Source organism: Schistocerca cancellata, chromosome 7, assembly GCF_023864275.1.
Source record: "Schistocerca cancellata isolate TAMUIC-IGC-003103 chromosome 7, iqSchCanc2.1, whole genome shotgun sequence".
Classification (NCBI taxonomy): Eukaryota; Metazoa; Arthropoda; class Insecta; order Orthoptera; family Acrididae; genus Schistocerca; species Schistocerca cancellata.
In genome coordinates, this window is record NC_064632.1 from 40,949,011 (window position 1) to 40,970,929 (window position 21,919).

The window sequence follows — 21,919 nt, forward strand, 5'->3', positions numbered from 1 at the left end:
AAACAGAGATTACTGCATAGTAGGTGTAAAACAAAGAGTAGGGCTGTAGATAGAGAGATGCTGGATGAAACACATTTGGCTGTCAAGAGAGCAATGCATGAAGCCTTCAATGGCTACCAAAGAAGAATATTGTCAAATGATCTTTCATAGAACACAAAGAAATTCTGGGTGCATGTAAAGGCTGTTAGTGGCACCAATGATAAGTGTCAGTCCTTAGCAAATGAGAGAGGAACTGAAACTGAGGGTAGTAAAGCGAAAGTTGAAACGCTTAACTCTGTTTTCAAATGTTGTTGTTGTTCTTGTGGTCTTCAGTCCTGAGACTGGTTTGATGCAGCTCTCCATGCTACTCTATCCTGTGCAAGCTTCTTCATCTCCCAGTACCTACTGCAACCTATATCCTTCTGAATCTGCTTAGTGTATTCATCTCTTGGTCTCCCCCTATGATTTTTACCCTCCACGCTGCCCTCCAATACTAAATTGGTGATCCCTTGATGCCTCAGAACATGTCCTACCAACCGATCCCTTCTTCTGGTCAAGTTGTGCCACAAACTTCTCTTCTCCCCAATCCTATTCAATACTTCCTCATTAGTTATGTGATCTACCCATCTAATCTTCAGCATTCTTCTGTAGCACCACATTTCAAAAGCTTCTATTCTCTTCTTGTCCAAACTATTTACCGTCCATGTTTCACTTCCATACATGGCTACACTCCATACAAATACTTTCAGAAATGACTTCCTGACACTTAACTCTATACTCGATGTTAACAAATTTCTCTTCTTCAGAAACGCTTTCCTTGCCATTGCCAGTCTACATTTTATATCCTCTCTACTTCGTCCATCATCAGTTATTTTGCTCCCCAAATAGCAAAACTCCTTTACTACTTTAAGTGTCTCATTTCCTAATCTAATACCCTCAGCATCACCCGACTTAATTCGACTACATTCCATTATCCTTGTTTTGCTTTTGTTGATGTTCATCTTATATCCTCCCTTCAAGACACCATCCATTCCGTTCAACTGCTCTTTCAAGTCCTTTGCTGTCTCTGACAGAATTACAATGTCATCGGCGAACCTCAAAGTTTTTATTTCTTCTCCAAGGATTTTAATACCTACTCCGAAATTTTCTTTTTTTTCCTTTACTGCTTGCTCAATATAGAGATTCAAATATACCTTTACAAACGAAAACCCAGGAGAATTGCCACAATTTAATCCTTGCACCACTGAAAAGATTAGTGAAATCAGTATTAGTGTCCATAGTCTTGAGAATCAGCTGAAATCTTTAAAATTGAACAAAACTTCAGGCCAGTTCATATTCTATACTAAATTTGCATCTGAGTTAGCCCCTCTTCTACATACAATCTATCATAGAGCCCTCAAGGAAAAAACTGTGTCCATTTCTTGGAAAAAGGCACAGTTCACACACATCTACAAGAAGGGTAATAGAAATGACCCACAAAACTACTGTCCAATATTCTTGACACTGATTTGTTGTACAACCTTAGAACATATTCCAATTTCAAACATAATGAGGTAGGGTGAAGTGGGGTAAGTGTAACCACGTTTTGGCATAGTTCAACCTTGACACCAAATTGCCAACTTGTTATTGAAGATATGATTTTGAAATTTTTCGTCCTTAAAGTTTAAATTATTGACTTTTAAACAATCTACATTTTGTTTTTGAAAAAAGAAATTATATGGTCAATTAATTGTTTTCAAAATTTCGTGTTGTGAGGTTACACTTGCCCCACGGTTCGGGGCAAGTGTAACCCCACATTGTTGTACCCATACAGAGCATTGTAAAAGAGACTTGGGGTAAGTGACCTGATTATCCAATTTTTACTGAACTTGAGGATTTTTAATTATTAAAATATCTTAAATTTTACTCAAGATATGAACTTTTTTGCACACGCCTCTTTGTATATTATGAAATACACAGAAAATGTTAGCTAAACTAAAAAATAAGTGTTAGCCTAAACCATAAAACACTGAAACAGAATGCTTCATAGATGATTTATTTTTGTTTTAGGCCAGTAATTTATTAGTTTAAATTCTACAAAAGTAATATTTTTTCTTTAGTAGGCAATTTAACAAAAATAATAAAATATCTAGTATCAAGAGAAAAGAAAAATTCACTTTATAAGTTCACTTTCTATTATTTTTCATGGTAATTGAACTCAAGTTGTTGGCAATTTGTGTTTAACGCTAAACTGCCCTAATTCAACTTATTATATTCACACTTAGGCCCTAACTGTTATTTAGTCACTGAATCTTGTATGAATAAAATGTAACACCAAATGTCAGGTCTCCCCTGCGACTCAAAGTAGGCTCAGGCGGCACTGGAATGACGTCAGAGGATGGAACTTCCGTCTCATCTCTTCTATCAGGCCAGTAGAATGTGGTGCCATGCTTTGTCTTATTTTTGCATCTGAGGAAAATCACTTCTGTATCTCCTAAATCACTAATTTTGGTAACATGGCCAATAAAATGAACCTTCTTACATTTTGTTGCAAAAGCTACCAGAACATAGTTTCCAACTGTAATTTTATCTTTGACTTCAAAAAAGTTTACCTCTTTTTCTTCTTCACAGTTTATCATTTCTTTCCTGAGATCGTCCAGTGTTAGTTATTATGGTCCCATTTTCTTCACCACCACTTATTAAAGATAGACCTCCTTCAGTTTCACTTTCGTCACTTGTTGATTCAAGTTCCAGTCTTTTTTTTCACAACATTCCGAAATGCCATTTTGGATAAAGTAACAGCACTTTGTTTGGAAGATTTACTTTTCATTACCAAGCCCTTTTTATGTCGATAATGCTCTTTCGTTTTGCTTTCTCCTTATTATTCTTGTTTCCTTTGAAATCTTTTTCTTTATAGATGGCATCTTGAAAAGTGATAACTTCAGCTCCTGGTGCAATTCTTTCCTTTTTTGTTTTACCAGTGGGACTACACTGTCGGACCGTGTCATATTTTATAAAAGGAAACGTGGTTTAAAAATATAGTAGACTTAAATAAAAAATAAAATATATCTCTCACAAACTCCATATGTACAGGAAGGCCAGTTTAGTTGATCTAGTGTGATAGCAAAAACAAGGTTACGGCTTAAATAAATAAATCTGTTCCGGTAAGTTTGTTTGGGGTAAGGGTAACCCCCCCTGGTTACACTTGCCCCAGCTTGTTGGTTACACTTGCCCCACATAGGAAAAATTTGGGGTAAGTGTAACCATGCCTGGCATATCAAGAGCTTTATCAGTAGAGTGAAATGAATCTCATATTTGAAATTGTCATGCAAAAGTTAGTTTGTAACCAAAAAATTGTGCAGTTATCTTAAAACTGCAAGAATGACAGACTATCAAATTCTGAGCGTGTCACTCACTCGCAGAGTGAAAATGTAGACGTCACTTCAAGTCCAAAAATTAATTACCAATTTATGTCAGATTTGACAACTTATGGTTAAATATAACAAAGAAAGGAGTAAATTAATGTGTGTGATAGGTCAGAGGTAAAAATACAGCTTCTTTAAGGCACCATAAGCCGTGGTTACACGGAAATACGGAAGCGTCCGATCCAACCCGTCGGCTTTGACCCATAGCGTCACAAATATGGCGGAAACGACCATAAACGACAATTCCAATATGGCGGATATAAAAACGTTGCATACGTATCACAAAGACGAAAACACATAGAAAAACAACACACACAAAGGTTTCACAAGAACAATCTTCTAACATTGATAGCAAACAAAGATAATAATAAACAAGTGGTACTCAAGGCCAGGCAGGGGGGGGGCTGCGCCCCCCCCCCCCTGACCCCCCCTCCCCCCCGCCAAAAAAAAAACTCCCAACCTAACCTCGTATTCAGGGCTACGCTACAGATCAATGTGTAGGTCAATCAAAAGATAAAAAAAGAAACAAATAAAAAAAAAGAAAAAACAATATTGATTCATTAGACATAACGAGTAGCGACAAAACATATAGACCATAAAGATTGAACAATCTAATGGCAAACTGATAAAAGCCTCATAGACGACGTTAAAACAAAAAGTACAGTAAAAAGGTAAACTATATATTACAGGCCCTAAAACTCCTACTAAGGTAACGTCAACGAGGCAACATCTACAAACACGCCACACTCACAAACCAAACTCCGCGCCGTAATGACGTCACACACCACAACACCCTTACGTCACGGGTCAAAGCCGACGCGTGAGATCGGATGTTTCTGTTGACCCGGTTACACTAACCCCATGGTTACACTTACCCCACTTCACCCTATCTTCAACAGAATGACCTCCTTCACAACCAGACTCAATTTTGAAAACATCGATCATGTGAAACTCAACTCTTACTTTTTCACAGGACATCCGAAAGCTTTGGGTGAAGGCAGTCAGGTAGATGCAATATTTCTTGACTTCCAAAAAGCATTTGACTCAGTACCACACCTATGCTTATTGCCAAAAGTTCGATTATGTAGTGGGAGGATGGGATCAAGAGACATTTGTGAATAGACTGAGAACTTTTTGGTAGGGAGAACACAGCATGTCATCTTGGATGGAGAGTCATTGTCAGATGTATAAGTAATTTTGAGTATACCCTAGTGAAGTGTCAGGACCCTTACTGTTCATGCTGTATATTAATGACCTTGCAGACAATATTAGTAACAACCTCAGACTGTTTGAAGATGATGTGTTACCTGAAAGAGGCTGCATAAATATTCTGTCATATCTTGACAAGATTTCAAAGTGGTGCAGAGATTGACACCCCGCTGTAAATGTTCATAATTGTAAAATTGTGCACTGCACGAAACAAAAAAGCATAGTAGCCTATCCTATAACATGAACGAGTCACAGTTAGAACTGGCCAACTCATACAAATGCATGGGTGTAGCACTTTGTGGGCTTATGAAATGGAATGAACATACAGAGAGAGTTGAGGGTAAAGAAGATGGTAGGCTTTAGTAGAATAGTGGGCAAGTGCAAACAGGCTACAAGGGAGACTGCTTAAAAATCACTTGTGCAACTAATTCTAGAATATTACTCAAGTGTGTGGGACCTTATTAAATAGGACTTAGAAACTGAACTTGAAGATTCTTGAAGATAGAAATGCTCTATCCTGAGACAGTCTACCAACAAAGTATCAAGGTCCAGCTTTAAATTAAGATTCTACAAATATACTACAAACGCCTACAAATCGCTCACAAAGGGATTGTGAGGACAAGAACAGAATACTTACTGCACACATAGACATTCAAACAACCATTCTTCCCATGCTCCATACATGAGCAGAATGGGAAGGAACCCTAATAACTGGTACAATGGGGCATACCCTCTGCCATGCACTTCACAGTGGCTTCCAGAGCATGGATGTGGATGTAGATGTAAATTAAATCCACAGATGGTAACGGATTCTTCCTCATTTCTTGGTAGAACAACATAGAATTATAAAAGAAAAATGAAATAATGCGTATGTTCTACATGATGGCCTTCTACGTCGAAAAATGGTCAACTAAATAAATTAATCCTGTAGAACATACACAATATTGTGTTTTTCAGTTATAAATCTAGTAACATCAGGGCCAATTCAGAGTGTAATAAACTCTAGATAATTATCAATGAACGAAGACTTTAACTAGATACTTACACGCTGTTAATTATAAAAATATCGCATTTACTACCTTAAAAATACGATGCACGGCATGTTAAACAACTTTAGGCAGAAACACACTATACGGAAGCGTGAAACATGTCTAACAGTTCAAACGTAAAAGAAATAGACTGACATCACCTGAACTGTTTTGTAAATGCTGCAATAAGTGAGATGTCAAAAAGGCTTTAGCTGCAACTATCAGTTTTGCAGAAGGGTAGACGACAATTAATTAGTTGCTATGCATGTATTCTGACATCCGCGACAGTTTTGGAAACATCCAGAAGTTTTAATTAAATAGGTTTCAGAACTGACCGCAAACATTTTAGAGGAAATGTATTGCACACTGCTCTTTTAAGAACTGAGACTTATTGACGGAACTTTTGTTGCTGCCGTTTACACACACAATTTGGCAGCGCCAAGGTATATTGAAGGATACATAGTAATTCGTCGGGGTCATCGTTTTTAAATGGTTGATTATCAACCGGACCTTTGTTTTCATTAGTTTCAGGGTCCACAGCAATGATTAAAGGCACATACACCAGACTTAAAATTAATAATGAAATAATCACGTCCATCGATACAGGGTTACGTTAAACTCTTGTAACAACTATAAACTCAATCTTAGTTTCACTTTCGCATTCGCAAAACACGTGGCCTGCACTTGTGCTCTACAAGGAGCACTTTGTAAAATTGATACACTTTCATATGTTTGGCGGCGAGCGATAGTCTAATGTTTTTTGTCTGCTGCTTGCACACGTAGACGACGATGTAAACAGCTAGGCTGGCCGGTTTGTTACAAGCGGAATAAACGAACTTTTCAATCATGGCATCGGGCGGCGAAGCAAAACTAGATGTATGTTAAAAAGTGTTTCGAATGTTTATTGTTAACTTTGATATAAGACTTATGTGGTGTTTAGACATGCAGAGAAAACGTAACCTCAAATGTAATCTGTCATCCTGTAATTTTGAGGACGTGTGGCATTTATATGGAAATTATTGGGAACTGAAGCTTGCAATTGTAGATACACATCGTGTTATATGACCAAAGCAGACTATAAAAAGCGTTTTCTTGTTTACTGGCTAAAACTAGGTACTTTGGTCGGGATTTGGAACTGTAATTTTTAATTTATGACAGGCGATAGTAACCCAGTATTGTGATTTACAATTGCTGTATGCAAATCATGACACAAAAGTGGGCAGTCTAGTACTAATCGGTAGCATGACAAGGGTGATACTAATAACAAATGAAATGACGTGTACAAAATATAATGTAGTGTGTGTGTGTGTGTGTGTTTTGCTTTAGTGCAATAATGTAGTGGGAAATAGCGGTACCAAAGTTTTGTAGAAATAAATGGAAAGTAATTGTACAGGAGACATAGTTTTGGTAGAATGAAAATAGTGCAACGTGTGGCCACTTAACATTGGTAATGCCAAACACTATTTTAATCATGCCTGCTGCGACCTTTGGAATTAAAGCACATCTGTTTGGAAGGTATCATGCGTAACAGGTCTATTTTTTCGAAAAACAAAACCTATACACTTTGAATATGTTTATGTTCAGTATGTTGAACCAATGTGATCTTTTCCCATAATCCCAACCTTACACAACCACTTGTGGAAAGCTCTATATAGAATGAATGAGATGTGCTACATTCTGTACATGCCCTGTTGTCCCTTAGATATGAGATGAGAGTTACTGCGCCATGCCATTTTCTATGTCTTCTTTTTGATGTTTCATAAACCGAGCGAGGTGGCGCAGTGGTTAGCACACTAGACTCGCATTCGGGAGGACGACGGTTCAATCCCATCTCCGGCCATCCTGATTTAGGTTTTCCGTGATTTCCCTAAATCGTTTCAGGCAAATGCCGGGATGGTTCCTTTGAAAGGGCACGGCCGATTTCCTTCCCAAACCCGAGCTTGCGCTCTGTCTCTAATGACCTCGTTGTCGACGGGATGTTAAACACTAACCACCACCACCTTTGATGTTTCATTCCATATGAAATTACATGCCCTTTACTATGTCTTCTCTTTGATCTTCCTGTCCACATGAAATTACTTTTGGCAGTAAATGTTGCTCCACAAAATATCCACATTTGACACTATAGACACAAACAGGTCGTTAATATTACCTCTGTAGTGAAGGTCACTAATATATGTTATGCATAGGCCCTTGACTCAGTTCAAGTTCTGGCTGCAGAAGGAATCTTCATTACCAGTACAAGACTGGTAAGAGGAAGAGACATAGTGCTATAAAGTACTTGACCGCTAAACTGTTTGTTAATATCCTAGGTTAAAGTTTATACCTCTCTGTAGTGTTTGTTGAGAAGGGGCATACAAAACTTGACATTGTGACAATGATCCATTTGATGAGTACCTTAAGCTCAGTGACCTCCTAGATTTGATGTGAGACACTGAGAACACTAGTGTTCTGTGACAACAAGGTCATGGGTGTGAGAGATGTTAATGTACTTTATCTGTAGTGACAAGTAAGGATTCTGCTGGTAATGGGACAGGATATGTGGGGAAATGATGGACGAAGTAATTAGTTTCTGAGTGTACTTTTGTTCAAGCATTACAACTACAAGAGAATATGTGTTTTTCTCACCAGACACATTTTGCTTTATTGAGCTAAAGTATTGTCACTGGTGGTAATTTCTGCTTTATTTATTTATTTTCCTAAATCACGAAATGTGATCTTCTAGCACATTTTTTGTTCCTTCCTTCATTAGGCACTGATAATTGTGGTATAAGTTTTCACTGCTTTGCAGAAATATGCATTTCTGACATTTGACTCAGTACAGTTTTGTACACCGCAGAGTTGTAAAATTATACCACAATTATCAGTGCCTTACTAAGAAGGGAACCAAAAGATATCTAGCAGACATTTCCTGGTGTAAGTGAAAAACCAAGCAGAAATTACCACCACTGATGATGCTTTACTCCAATAAAGTGAAATGCGTCTGTTGAGAAAAATGTGCATTTGCTTGTAATTGTAATGATTGAACAAAAATACTCTCAGAAACTGTAAAGCAGCTACAGGCAATATGCCCACACAAATCAAGAAATAATTAGCATCTTGGATGTTGGTAAATCCATCACAAATTGATGTTGAAGATGGACAGCAAAGGCAGGGGCTGTATGTGATGGAGCATCATTAGTAGTAAAAATGGGGTGACCACCAGGGGAACCAGTGGAGTTAAGTTTGATGAGAAGGTACAAAGTGGATGTAGAAGGTGTTAAACCAAATGTTTTGAGGCTGTGCCGGGGTTCATATTGGACCTTATGGAGGGGGGAGGGGGGGGGGGGTTATCATAGTGGTAAGGTTTGTAAGTTGTATTGTTGGAAAGCAAATGAATATCCTCTGTCATGTTGTCATTACAGTTCATGACTGCATTGGCGGGGTCCTTGCCTGTAAGAAGGATATTTGCATCTGGATTGATTTTACACTCTGAGTACCTCTCTCTTCTGTTTACATACCTTATGTTGAGCTTGTCGTGAAGGAATTTGGGGAATAAAGGTGAAGTCAGATTTGAGGTGAGGAATTCTGGGAAGATTATCAAAGGATGGCTGGGTATTAGAGGTCATGCATTGTGTTTGGTGGGAGCTTGATTTGCTTGAGTCCGTGATCTAGGCATGCTTTACACTGAGGGGACAAAAATCATGAGGTTGCGGTATGCTCATTTACAGGTGACAGTAGTATTGCATACACAAGGTATAAAAGGGCAGTGCATTGGCGGAGCTGTCATTTGCACTCAGGTGATTCATGTGAAAAGGTTTACAATGTGATTGTGGCCGCACAACAGGAATTAACAGACTTTGAACATGGAATGGTAGTTGGAACTAGATGCATGGGACATTCAATTTTGGAAATCATAGGGAATTCACTATTTAGAAATCCACAGTGTCAAGCATGTGCTAAGAATACCAGATTTCAGGCATTACCTCTCACCATGAACAATGCAGTGGCTGACAGCCTTCACGTAATGGCAGAGAACAGCGGCATTTGCAGCATTGTCAGTGCTAAGAGACAAGCAGCGCTGCATGAAATGTGGTATATAGATGAACATATTTGTTAGGACAGTGCGGTGAAATTTTGTGTTACCAGGCTGTGGCAGCAGATGACCAATGCGAGTACCTTTCTTAACAATACAACCACCTGCAGCACCTCTCCTGGGCTTCTGACCATATCAAGTGGATGCTGGACCATTGGACAACTGTGGCCCGGTCAGAGTCCCAATTTCGGTTGGTAAGAGCTGTTGTTAGGGTTCGATTGTAATGTAGATCCCATGAAGCCATGGCCTCAAGTTGTCAACAAGGCACTGTGCAAGCTGCTGGTGGTGCCATAATGGCGTGGGCTGTATTTAACGTGGAATGGGTGGGGTCCTCTGGTCCAGTCAAACCAATCATTGACTGGAAATGGTTAGGAGATCGTGCATTAGTCGTGCTACTTGGAGATCGTTTTCAGCCCTCCATGGCTCTCATGTTCCCAAACAACAATGGAGTTTTTGTGGATGACCATGTGTCATGTCACTGGGCCAGTTGTTTACGACTGGTTTGGAGAACATTGTGGATGGTTGAGTGAATGATTTAGCCACCAAAATTGTCCAGCATTGATTCCATGAAACATTTATGGAACGTAACTGAGAGGTCAGGTAGTGAACAAAACCCTGGCCTATCAACACTTTCGCAATTATCAATAGCTGCAGAGGCAGGATGGCTCGGTATTTCTGCAGGGGACTTTCAGCAACTTGTTGAGATCTTACCACATTGAGATGGTGCACTGCACTGGGCAAAAGGAGGTCTGACACTGTATCAGGAGATATCCCATGACTTTTGTTGCCTCAGTGTAAGCTTGCTGTTGTCAGTAGGGTGGGCGGCAAAGAAATAATTCCATTGAAGTGAATGAGTAAAGCAAAGCTGACATTTTACTAGTCATGCAGGGTTAAATCTGATTTTGAGACTAAAGTTGTTTCGGTAGGAATGAGGCTTCTGTAGGTGTAAGGGTTTTAAAAGCTAGATTGATTTCAGTGGGGGGAACCTGAAGGAGGTGCTCAGAAGCTGTGTGTTATATGAGAAAAGTTAACAGAGAATAAGTTAGAAAGATAGGGTATGGAGTGTTTAATGGGTTAGTGGGATTGAGGGGAGGATGTTTAGTTGGGAGTGATAGGTTCTTTGTTAGAAAGCGAGGATTCTGGATAAAAAAAAATAGGGCATAAGCAGCTAAGAGAGCTTCCTCAGATGTTAGGAATTTTATCCCAGCAGTTATAGGGCAAATGCTCTGTCACAAAAATGGGATGCAGGAAATTACTGTCACAGTGTAAAATATTTTGTGAATGGAGTGAAACTGGTTAATTATGGTGATGTTGGACTGAATTATTGAAGTGATAGTGTGGAAAGGATAAGAACCATGGAAGTGTGCAAAAAATAAAGGACTCGCATCCCTGCCCCGCCCCTACAATCCTCATCCTGAGTCTGGAGTAGGCCTACAGAGCCCTTATTCATTACAGAATTGTCATACACTGTGGATAACCATTAGTTCTCTGGGATATAATAAGTTTTTTTTCCCTGGAACTTATAAAATTTAGTCCCTTTGGCATGTATAGCCTATAATATTTAGTTCTTGTGGCATGACAAATCTCAAACTGAACATTTCATTTATACGAAAAAATGGCTATTTTAGAGTTACCCCCCCCCCCCCCCCCCACACACACACACATCACTCACGTGCTCTGGATAAATTTCTGTACTTACCCATGCCAGGAACTAAGAAATTTGTGAAAGGACGGGTGGTAGCAGGAGATTCTGATTCTGATTGTTTTCGGAGACCAAACAGATGAGGTCATCAGTCTTCTATTTATGAACTTGTAGCATGCTGCAGGTGAAAACTAGGTCCACAACTTGTGTTATAATTGAAATAAATGGTTGTAGCTCCAGCGTAACTTGCATTGAGAAGTATCTTTTTTTTATTTCTTGATGGTAACTAGTTTTGGACCCCCATGTTACTTTCAAATCATCCATATTGCAAGTGTGACAATATAGGCAATAGCCTATGTACAAGAACTGTCCCTGCAGACCAGCACTATGGCCGATGCAACAACAGTAATTAGACAACATAGGACAGACATTAGAGAATGTCCATCCTACTTGGTCTAATTACTGTTGTTGAGTCTGGCATGGTGCTGCTTTGATCATCACGGCAGGGACAGTTTTTGTACATAGGATATTGCCTGTATTGTTTCACATATAATATGGATGATCTGAAAATGGACACAGTTGTCCAAAACTAGTTATCATCATGAAAAAAAAAGATACTTCTCACTGAAACGTATGACAGGGCTACAATGATTTGTTGTAGTCTGCTTATAGAGTAAATTCTGTGTGCCAATGTGAGAAAGTTTTCTAAATGTTTGTGTAGTGCATGTCTTCGGCAGAACATGGGAACCAGACCAGTATGCACCTAGTGGGGCATGGGAATCTGCGTAAAAACCATAGCCAAGCTGGCTAGCACATCGCCCCCTCATTCTTAAGCCCCGTCCCAGAATTGGTCATATTAACATGCGTGGCTAAGTGGGTGCATCAAGATATAATATTTTTAAGTATAAACCCATCAGGGAAAATACCTTCACGCTACAGTGGGCTTTTTCCTTCTATCTTGCGGCAGATCATGTAATCCATGTGTTTTCATTTTGCTGTATGGTGCTATCTGTTCACTATCTTTTGTGACATGTTGTATTATTCTCCTATTTAACATGTTGATTTTATCAAGTTTTTCTAGAATTACAAGAAACAGTATACAGTAGAAGTGAGTCCATTTTCCTCTCCTTCTGGCGTTTGTTTATGAATCATTAAAAGACACATGTAAAATATATCTTCTTTGAAATTTAAAATGAAATGCTTGTTGCAGATGTACGATGACTTCAGTGGGTCTGTTGAAGGGGAAATGATAGTCCCAAACCAGCAACAAAACCAACAGCAAGGAAAACCTGACTTCAACACTTTAGATGAACCAATCAGGGATACTGTGGTAAGATGGCAAATGAGTTTCTTCTGAAACCAATGAAGAAATAATGCCTTCAGTTGACAAAATTTTTGTGTTATTTGTGGAATATCGTAGAAGGAGTAGCCAGTAATTTAAACTAGCCATTGTCTGTCATGCCTCACTGAAAGCTGACCACTTTGTTACATGTATTAGTAATATGCAGTACACCCTTCAGTGATGATTTTTGGATGTCAGGTAGTAGCTCTGTTAGTTATAAAATCAGATATAATAAATATCACAGGGTGAGACTTGCATGTTGGCAGTTGGGATGGGTGATATGGATGCAAAAACCAATATTAATAAAATGTACAGGATTTTATTATGAATTTGCTGTTCTGGGAACAACAAAAGTCTGAATGTAACAATGAAAACAAACAATTTTTAACAATGTAATGTAATTGGATGTTACTCATTCGTGTCCTATACCACTGTAGTGCCCTTAGTGGCATATTTATATGTTGTTTAAAATTTTCACTATACCTGTTATGTATTCAGGTGGAAAATGTTTTAATTGTGGTTTTAATGTTTTGACTAGAACGATGACACTCAAATTTCCTTTTAACCCCATGTAAGGTAACAGTTTCTTCTGATTGTAATTAATTACGGTTGCTAATCACAGCCATGTTCAAAACATATAAAAAAAATTATTCATGAAGCAGTGGCACAACATGCACATAAAAGGAGGTTATAATTTTGCAAGCTTTCAGAGCCAGTGGATCCTTCTTCTGACAGAAGGGTTGAAAGGCAAGGAAGAGGGGTGAAGGAAAAGGTCTAAGTATTTCCTTCTCATCCCGTCGTGTAAGTCTCCCCTGACCTGCAGTTCTGGGTGTCTTTTCCAAAATTTATCCTTTTCCTAGACTTCCCCAGTCCTTTTCCTTCACCCAGCTTCCTTCCCCTTCAGCCCTTCTGCTGGAAGAGAGAGCCACTAGCTCCGAAAGATTGCATAATTATGACCTTCTTTTATGTGTGTGTTGTGTCGTCATGTGGTGAGTAGGTTTTTTATATATCGAATTACATTAAAAGTTTGAATGTACTACACAAAATTTGCATCCATTGGGATATATTGTGGTCTGAGTTAGATAGATCCACTAGATATACAGGGTGAATCACCTAAAACTTGCACCTCAAATATTATAGAAATGGAAAGTGCTATTGATGTGCAGTTTTGACAGAATGGATTGGTAGCCCATCAACAGACAGTAATAACACTTGGAAAGTGTATTTTTTGTGCAAACATATATCTTTTTAAATGGATCAGTGCTAACAGACATTAAAAGACTAAAAGCAGGGTAAATTAGAATTTCAGTGGTGTTTGTTACAGGCTTGTAGTGTGAATTGTTTACAAGAATTGTATTTTGAAAAATTTCCACACTGACTATTGTTTGTGACATTCAACCTGCATAATTGCTAGGTACAATGTTGTTATGTTTGCTCACAGCATGCTTGTGTGTTCCTCGAGTGCATTGCAGCTTGCTAATCAGTCATTGTGTGACAGTTCAAACCGTAGATCGTGTGTGGGTGATGGGCTTTACTAATGCAGAAAAAGCAGACATGCTTATTGTGTGTGGAGAGTGTAGGAAGAATGCAGTTAATTCTTATACAGTGTATGCAGCGAAATACTCCAATAGGCCTCAACAATCTTGGCAGTTACTTATCAACCTCTCCAACCAGTTTGCATGAAAGTGAAGTGTAGCACTTAGTCAATATAACAGAATAAAACAAGTGACAACAGAAGAGGGGGAAATTAATGTTCTTGCTGCTGTTGCAGTTGACCCAAAAATTAGCTCCTGCACAATCACACAAGGAAGTGACATGAGTCAGGCAAGTGGCCTCCGCATTTTCCATTGACATAGATTCCACCCCTATCACATCTCTCTCTTCATCAAGAACTGCATGGAAACGATTGTGAGAATCATGTAAACTTCTGTACATTGGCATTTAGTTATGAAGCCACATTTACCAATCATGACCAGGTGAACCATCAAAATGTGCACTGTTGGTCTGTTGACAATCCTTATTGGATTCATCAGACGAAACATCAGTGTCCATGGAGTGTAAACATGTGGTGTGGGATAGTGAACCATCAGCTCATAGGCCCATTTTCCATAGACAGAACACTGAACGCACACAAGTATTGCAGCTTCCTAACAGACCATCTTCCACAGATACTAGATGATGATCCTCTGCAGACTAGGAGAAACTTGTGTACCAACACTAAGTACTACAGCATATCTTCATGAACTGCTTCAAAATCATTGGATTGGATGTAGAAGACCTGTATGTTGGCCAGCCTGTTCCCCTGATTTGATGCCTGTAGACTTTTCTCTGTGGGGAAGGCTAAAAGATGCTGCCTACAAGGACATACCAACTACATTCAATGATATACAATGACGTTTTACTGCAGCTTGCTCTGTAATCTTTACTGAAATGCTAGCATGTGTGAAGCCATTGTTCCGTACAAGACTGGAAGCATGTATTATCACTGCCGGTGGTCATTGTGAACACATCTTAAAATGGTCAGGTGTCTTGTTACTGTTCAGAATCCACATGACCAGTGTATGCAGTTGTATTGTTCTTTAGTGTGTGCTACCACAGTTATTGTACAAGTGTTAGTCTGGGAACTTCTCAAAATATGATATCTTGTAAACAACTCACCCTAGACTCCTGCAACGAACACCACTGATATTCTAATTCACCCTACTTTTAGTTTGGTCATGTCAATAGGCACTGTTCCATTTTTAAAAAAAAGTGCATATTTGTACAAAAAATATACTTTCTAAGTGTTATTACAATCTGTTGATTGTCTAACAATACGAACCCCTGACTACCAATCCATTCCGTGAAAACTGCACATCAATAGCATTTTCCATTTCTGCAATATCTGTGGTGCCAGTTTTAAGTGATTCACCGTGTATATCACAATCCCTGGAAATTATGATGATGCCTATGTGGAGCCCTGAGCAGATGTTTGAATACATTCTTTGTGTATCTAGTAGAGTTCATAGTTGTCAATTCAGAAGCCAGGACATTAGCTACAATTGATTAGTATTCTTCTTATACCAAAACTGCATGCTTCTGACAATGTCATGTGGATAGTTGAAACTAAGATGCAACTAAGACACAAATATCAAACAATGGAAAATCCAGGCTGGAATGTTACAATATTGTGAAAATATATTAAGACACAAATATGTATCTTGAAACTTTTTGAGAGAGAGAGAGATTCCCTTATTATATTTTCTTATTATCCGCTGGCTCACTACCGCAAATTGGTGTTCTCAGAATCAAATGTGTGGTCTTCAGTTTGGCTGTGTTCTGCCACTGCTGGTTTCTTTGTCCATTCCAGATGTACAAACCAAACATTTTCCCTAGAGTTATTAAATAACAATCTGAGGGTTGCCAGATGAAGAATTTTTGATGGACCAAGCAACTTGGGTACAGACTGTATGGACAGTGAATTTCCCCATAACTAGGATTGGTTGGTTGTTATAAATGACTAAATGATATCTAGAAAGTAACAGTAGTGGAGATCTCAAAATGACGGCACATTTTTAGATTTATGATATGTGCCATTGTATCTGTGTAGGAGTTGTACTTGCAGCTTGATGTAAAGCTTTTATGGCAGTGGTTCCCAACCTTTTTGAGGCCATTATCCCTGAGTGCAATCAGATATTAGACAATACCCCTCCCCCCCTCCCCCCTGTTCCCCACTCAATCAACAACATTAGTGCTGTTAGAATGAAAAAGAATTTGCTTTGAACACTTCCCTTTTTAAAACAACAAAAGATAAATGATATTTAGTTTTTGTAGGGGTTTTATTTAACCATGAACTAATGAGTCAATGAGACAATTGGCACTGCTTTTTTCTAACAACCTATTAAGCAATTCTTAGTGCATCATGAGTACTACCTGTAGCTGCTCCTCAGAAAAGAAAGCTAACTATCCATATTGAAGCTAGACTCTTGTTACAGAAACATGCTGCCTCTCCACCAGTCTGTTCCCCAGAGGCAATTTCTTTACCCACACCTTGAGCCACCATTCTGAAATAAGCCAAATTAAAATGTGTACACTATACTTACCATTTGTAGCTCACTTGATTGTTGGACTCCTTACTACACTGCATAAAGTGGAAGACTTTGTGTTGCCAATGCTTTGTGCCTGACAACTGCCACTAACAACAACAACAATAACAATAGAGCAAAACTACAGAGGGACATACCTGCTACCTGTAACAAACAAAATTTTCTGGCATGCCCTGCTGGAGCATTTGAAGTCCAAGTTGAACATAAAACAGGGAGCTACCAAAGGGTTTCAGGAAAGATTGTTCAGCAGCCAAAGGGAGATCAATAATCTCAAAAGCATCATCAGCCATTATACTCCAAAATCAAAGCAGTATGTGTCAGTCTTAGTGGACTTCAAGAAAGCCTTTGATTCAGTAGACCTTGAAGTCCTGTTACACACCCTTAATTGTAACTGCTGGCATTAATTAGAGCTACCTTGATGAATACAAAATCCAAGCTAAAGTTCCTGGGATGCCCTCAAAATTCTCTGAGGTCTGAACAACAGTCAGACAAGATGATGGGCTGCCTCTTATGCTTTTAACTGTGTTCTCACATAAATCATTAGGACCTGGTGAAAGAGATAGAAACCAAATATACCCCAGTGAGAATGGGAACTAAATCCAAGGGGATCATGATAGGCCATCTGTCTAGTTTTCCTGAAAGTACAGCTATTTTATCAAATGACATAGAAACTACAAGGACTCAGATCAAACAGTTACAGGGAACTGCCGAGCAAACTGCCCTGCAGAAATCAGTTAAAAAACAGAAGTAATGACTAACATCAAAAATGCCCCCCCCCCCCCTAATTCCCAAAACTATGGACAAAATATATGGGAACTGGCCACCGAGTCATCACAAGAAAGTTACAATTCACTATACAAATGATTACAATGTAGACTCGAAAGTCAAAGAATTAACCCAAGAGAGGAGTTTATTTAATTGCACAGCTCGCTATCTGACATTACTGCGTTCACTCTGCTATACAACTAACTGGAGTGTGACCAGTTTTTTTATAACCTTCCAAAATTAATGGTTGGTGGGAGCCAAGGAATGGATATTACGAACAGATAATTGCTGTGAGTACCAGAATAATTATTAAATTCATTCAGTTCAGCAGAGACAACTTAATTAGAATACTGTTAAAATTTTTCATTAAGTGGTAAGAAGAGAAATCTATACAGTAAAATTGGAAAAGAGCTTCTGTGATGGGTGGAACTCTCCCTATCCAGATATAAAGCACAAAATTCCGTTTATATTCTATCAAGTCTAACAGAATAAATTATGTAAAGTGGTGACCACGAAAAGTGTGTTGCATATATTTACCAATAATAATTGCATCTGTACCTGGTGTTGTTGTCAAATGCTTGCACTGCTCGATTGGTTGCTATGTAGATGGCCCATGGAGCTGCAACTCCGATGATGCACTATCGCGGTAAACAACATGTTCCTGTCCAGGCTACCAGACAGGTAAATCTACTATCTCTGTGCTCCGTAGCAGACAATACAGACTAATATGACTGCTTGCTAAAGCAGTCAGAATACATATTGCCTTTTTTCAGATCGAGCGTAGCATCAGTTTCTCCTACTCTGCACCAGTGGCTGCCCCATCGTCATCTTGCAACAAAATTTCCGCCAGTTCCCTGTCTTCCCTCCAAACATTGTGTACATGAGAATCATCTTCCCGCATCACACAGTTTCAGCCAGTGGCTCACTCCTGGGAGGCATTTTAAGATGAAACATTCTCGAGGCTTCTCCATCACTAATGGAATCATCGGAATGTTTCTGCAGAATCACACACTAAGAGCAGGGGTGTGAGAGGCTTTTAAGGAGTGCATCTCACCAACGTGGCCCATAGCATTGCTATACCTGTCCTTTGTGCCTTGGCTGCAAAAAACTGAGTTTGGGCCAGCTTTCCACATAGTGGAAAAATCACAGCTTTGAGTTTTACAGTGTGTGACGAGTGCACTACCCCACCCCCATCCTATACAAAGCCTGCCACCACCAGGGGTGGCATGTCAGCTGTCTTTCTTTCAGGAAACCCGTGTTGGCCACTACAAACCACCCCTATTTGGTCATTCCCTCATTTCATTCCGCAAGGCGCATTGTGACTCGCTTACAGAAACTGAAGCTAATTGAATTAGTTTAATCTGCTTTAAAATTTGCTATTTGCATGAAATATGACATTTAATCCTCATTTGCTTCACTTAATTACTCCCGGATGAAAATAACTAGAAATAGTTCCGCAAAACCATATGCAAATTGCTTTGTTGTGTATTAAAAATGTAAGGTGGGCAAGTGATGTGGGTCTTACACTCAAAGTGGAGGGACGACATTGGTTGCCACCTTGCATATAGATACATCAACGGTGTAGAAAAATTTAATTACCTGAGTGTTAATATTATGAAAAATGGACTAGATGGTCCCAGCAAAATAATAATACGAGGTCTGTTAGAAAAGTATCTGACTTGTGAACAGGGAAAGAAAATTGGCCTACCTGAAGTGTTGGACCCCTAATCACCCTCAGAGTACTTCCATTGTGACTCTACACACTTCTGCCAGATATGCTGCCAGTATTGGAAGAATGCCGAAAAAACCTCTTTTGGAAAGGAATTTAGCTCAGCTGTCATTGCTGCTATAATGCTCTCTCTTGTTTGTAACTGCTTTCCTTACAGTGGCCTCTTGAATTGAGGGGACAGCCAGAAGTTGTAGGGGGCCATATCAGGAGAGTAATGTGCCTGTTGCAGCACAGGAATCTTGTTTTTCGTCATAAATTCTGAAATAAGTGCAGGGAATGTGCTGGAGCATTGTTGTGATGGAGGTGCCAATTTGCTGTTGACTACAATCCTGGTATCTTGTGCCACACAGCATTATTATCCTTTTAATATTTTTTGGTGGTTGTTTGACCTTGTGGTGCATATTCATGGTGTACTACAGTGCAAGAGTCAAGAAGAGCAGTCAGCATGACTTCTTTGGTCTTGTTGACAAGAAATGCTTTCACTGTGACAACTGCGGATTTGGTTACCAGGTTGTACCTGTACACCCAGGACTCGTCATCAGTGATTATGGTGTTCACAAAGTAAGGGTCACTGTTTATGGAGTCTAGCATGTCCTGTCAGACTTCAGCACACAGTTGCTTTTGCTTCACCATCAGCAGCTTAAGCACGAGTTTCAGCGACACTCTGTAAGGCTAAATCTTCAGTCACAATGGAATGTGCCAAAAAATTGCTGATATCCACCTGTTCTACAATTTCTCTGATACCACATGAGAGTCCCTCATCATTATAACATTCACTTTGGCAATGACTTGGTCATTTCGACATGTTTATTCCCGACTGGAGCGTGACTCACTCTCCACCAATGTGCAGATGTCTTTAAACTGTTTTTACCACTCCTTAATGTGTGTAATGCTCATAGCATCGTCACCAAATGCAGCATGAATCTTCCGAATGGTTTCCACCTGTTGTTCGCCCACTTTCTGGCAATATTTGCTGCAGTAGCGCTGCTACACTTGTTCTGTCATTTCTCTTGTAATGAAAAACTGATGCAAGCACTACACGCTACCTCACTCAACTGCTGCTTGCCAGTAACTGACACTATGGACAGGTGGGGAAAAATTCACACATGCACGTGAAGGTTCAAGGTCATGCAAGTGCACTAGATTCAAATCCATCGGATATTCACAAAAATAAGTGAGGTCGTCTGCTTTTCTAACGGACCTAATAATGATGATGATGATGATAATAATAATAATAATAATAATAATAATAATATGGTGTAGGTCATATAGCAATATAGTAGTCATTACTTAGTTACTGGTGTGTTATTCTCTCATTAGTTTGTTTATTGTTATAGAGATAGTAATGAAGCAATTTCTAATCTATTACGGGAACTACCTACAACTGGGAGAAGTGATTCTAACGAGAGATTTGAACTTATAATTTGCTTGTGTCTCAGTTATTCTGTCATAGATGCATGGTAAAAAGTATGTCTATAGTATGTGATATATGAGGAGGAGGATTCGTTATGAATAGAAAGGTAAGACAGAGAGTGTGTTACTGTGAACAGTTCAATGGTAGGGTTGTTCTTAACAGAATCGACAGCAAACCAGTGTCGACAGTGATAGTTCTGATGTCGCAAGCTGAAGATGTAGTGGAAGTGTATGGGGATATTGAAAGAGTAACACAGTACATAAATGGAGATGAAAATCTAATAGTCATGGGGGACTGGAATGCAGTTGTAGGGAAAGAGTAGGAGAAACATTTACAGGAGAATATGGGCTTGGAACAAGGAATGAGACAAGAGAAATACCAATTGAGTTCTATAATAAATTTCAACTAGTAATAGTGAATTCTCTGTTCAAGAATCACAATCACAAGAGGAGGAGGTATACTTGGAAAAGGTCGAGTGATATGGGAAGATTTCAGTTAGGTTACATCATGGTCAGACAGAGATTCTGAAATCAGATACTGTATTGTAAGGCATACGTAGGAGCAGATAAAGACTCAAATCACAATGTGGTGGTGATGAATCATAGGCTGAAGTTTAAGAGATTAGTCAGAAAGAATCAGTACGCAAAGAAGTGGGATATGGAAATACTAAGGAATGACAAGATACGCTTGAAGTTCTCTAAGGCTATAGATTCAGCAATAACAAATAGCTCAGTAGGCAGTACAGTTGCAGAGGAATGGACGTCTCTAAAAAGGGCATTCACAGAAATCGGAAAGGAAACATAAATACAAAGAAAGTAACTGCGAAGAAACCATGGGTAACTGAAGAAATATTTCAGTTGATTGATGAAAGAAGGAAATACAAAAATGTTAAGGGAAATTCAGGAATACAGAAATGGAAGTCGCTGAGGAAAAAATAAATAAGTAGTGCAGGGACACTAAGATGAAATGGCTGCATAAAAAACATAAAGAAATTGAAAAAGAAATGATTGTTGGAAGCAGTGACTGAGCATATAGGAAAGCCAAAACAACCTTTGATGAAATTTAAAACAAGGGTGGTAACATTAAGAGTGCAACGGTGATTCCACTGTTAAATGCAGAGGAAAGAGTGGATGGGTGGAAAGGCCTCTATGAGGGGAAAGATTTGTCTGATTTGATAGAAGAAGAAATGGGAGTCAGTTTAGAAGAGAGAGGGAATCCAATATTAGAATCAGAATTTGAAAGAGCTT

The 21,919-nt window shown here is 39.0% G+C and overlaps 2 protein-coding genes across 7 annotated transcripts in view; one reads left to right on the forward strand and one right to left on the reverse strand.

The window, feature by feature from the left end:
* LOC126092421 (coiled-coil domain-containing protein 134-like) overlaps nt 1–6,352 on the reverse strand; it is a 55,823-nt gene extending 49,471 nt beyond the window's left edge. The window contains exon 1 of one of the 5 annotated variants that reach the window (XM_049908007.1): nt 6,080–6,352. In XM_049908007.1, coding sequence (XP_049763964.1) covers nt 6,080–6,218 — 139 coding nt within the window. In that variant the 5' untranslated portion in view covers nt 6,219–6,352. Of the gene's footprint in view, nt 1–5,229; nt 5,292–5,671; nt 5,710–5,781; nt 5,922–6,079 lie in introns of those variants that run through there. The other 4 variants (XM_049908011.1, XM_049908012.1, XM_049908010.1 and 1 more) reach the window with 4 other exon arrangements.
* LOC126092422 (protein YIPF6) overlaps nt 6,345–21,919 on the forward strand; it is a 77,226-nt gene continuing 61,651 nt past the window's right edge. For both annotated transcript variants that reach the window (XR_007521332.1, XM_049908013.1), the window contains exons 1-2: nt 6,345–6,496; nt 12,548–12,667. Coding sequence is in view for 1 of the 2 variants with exons in the window: in XM_049908013.1 (XP_049763970.1) it covers nt 6,467–6,496; nt 12,548–12,667 (150 nt within the window). In the remaining variant the exon portion in view is untranslated. The remainder of the gene's footprint in view (nt 6,497–12,547; nt 12,668–21,919) is intronic.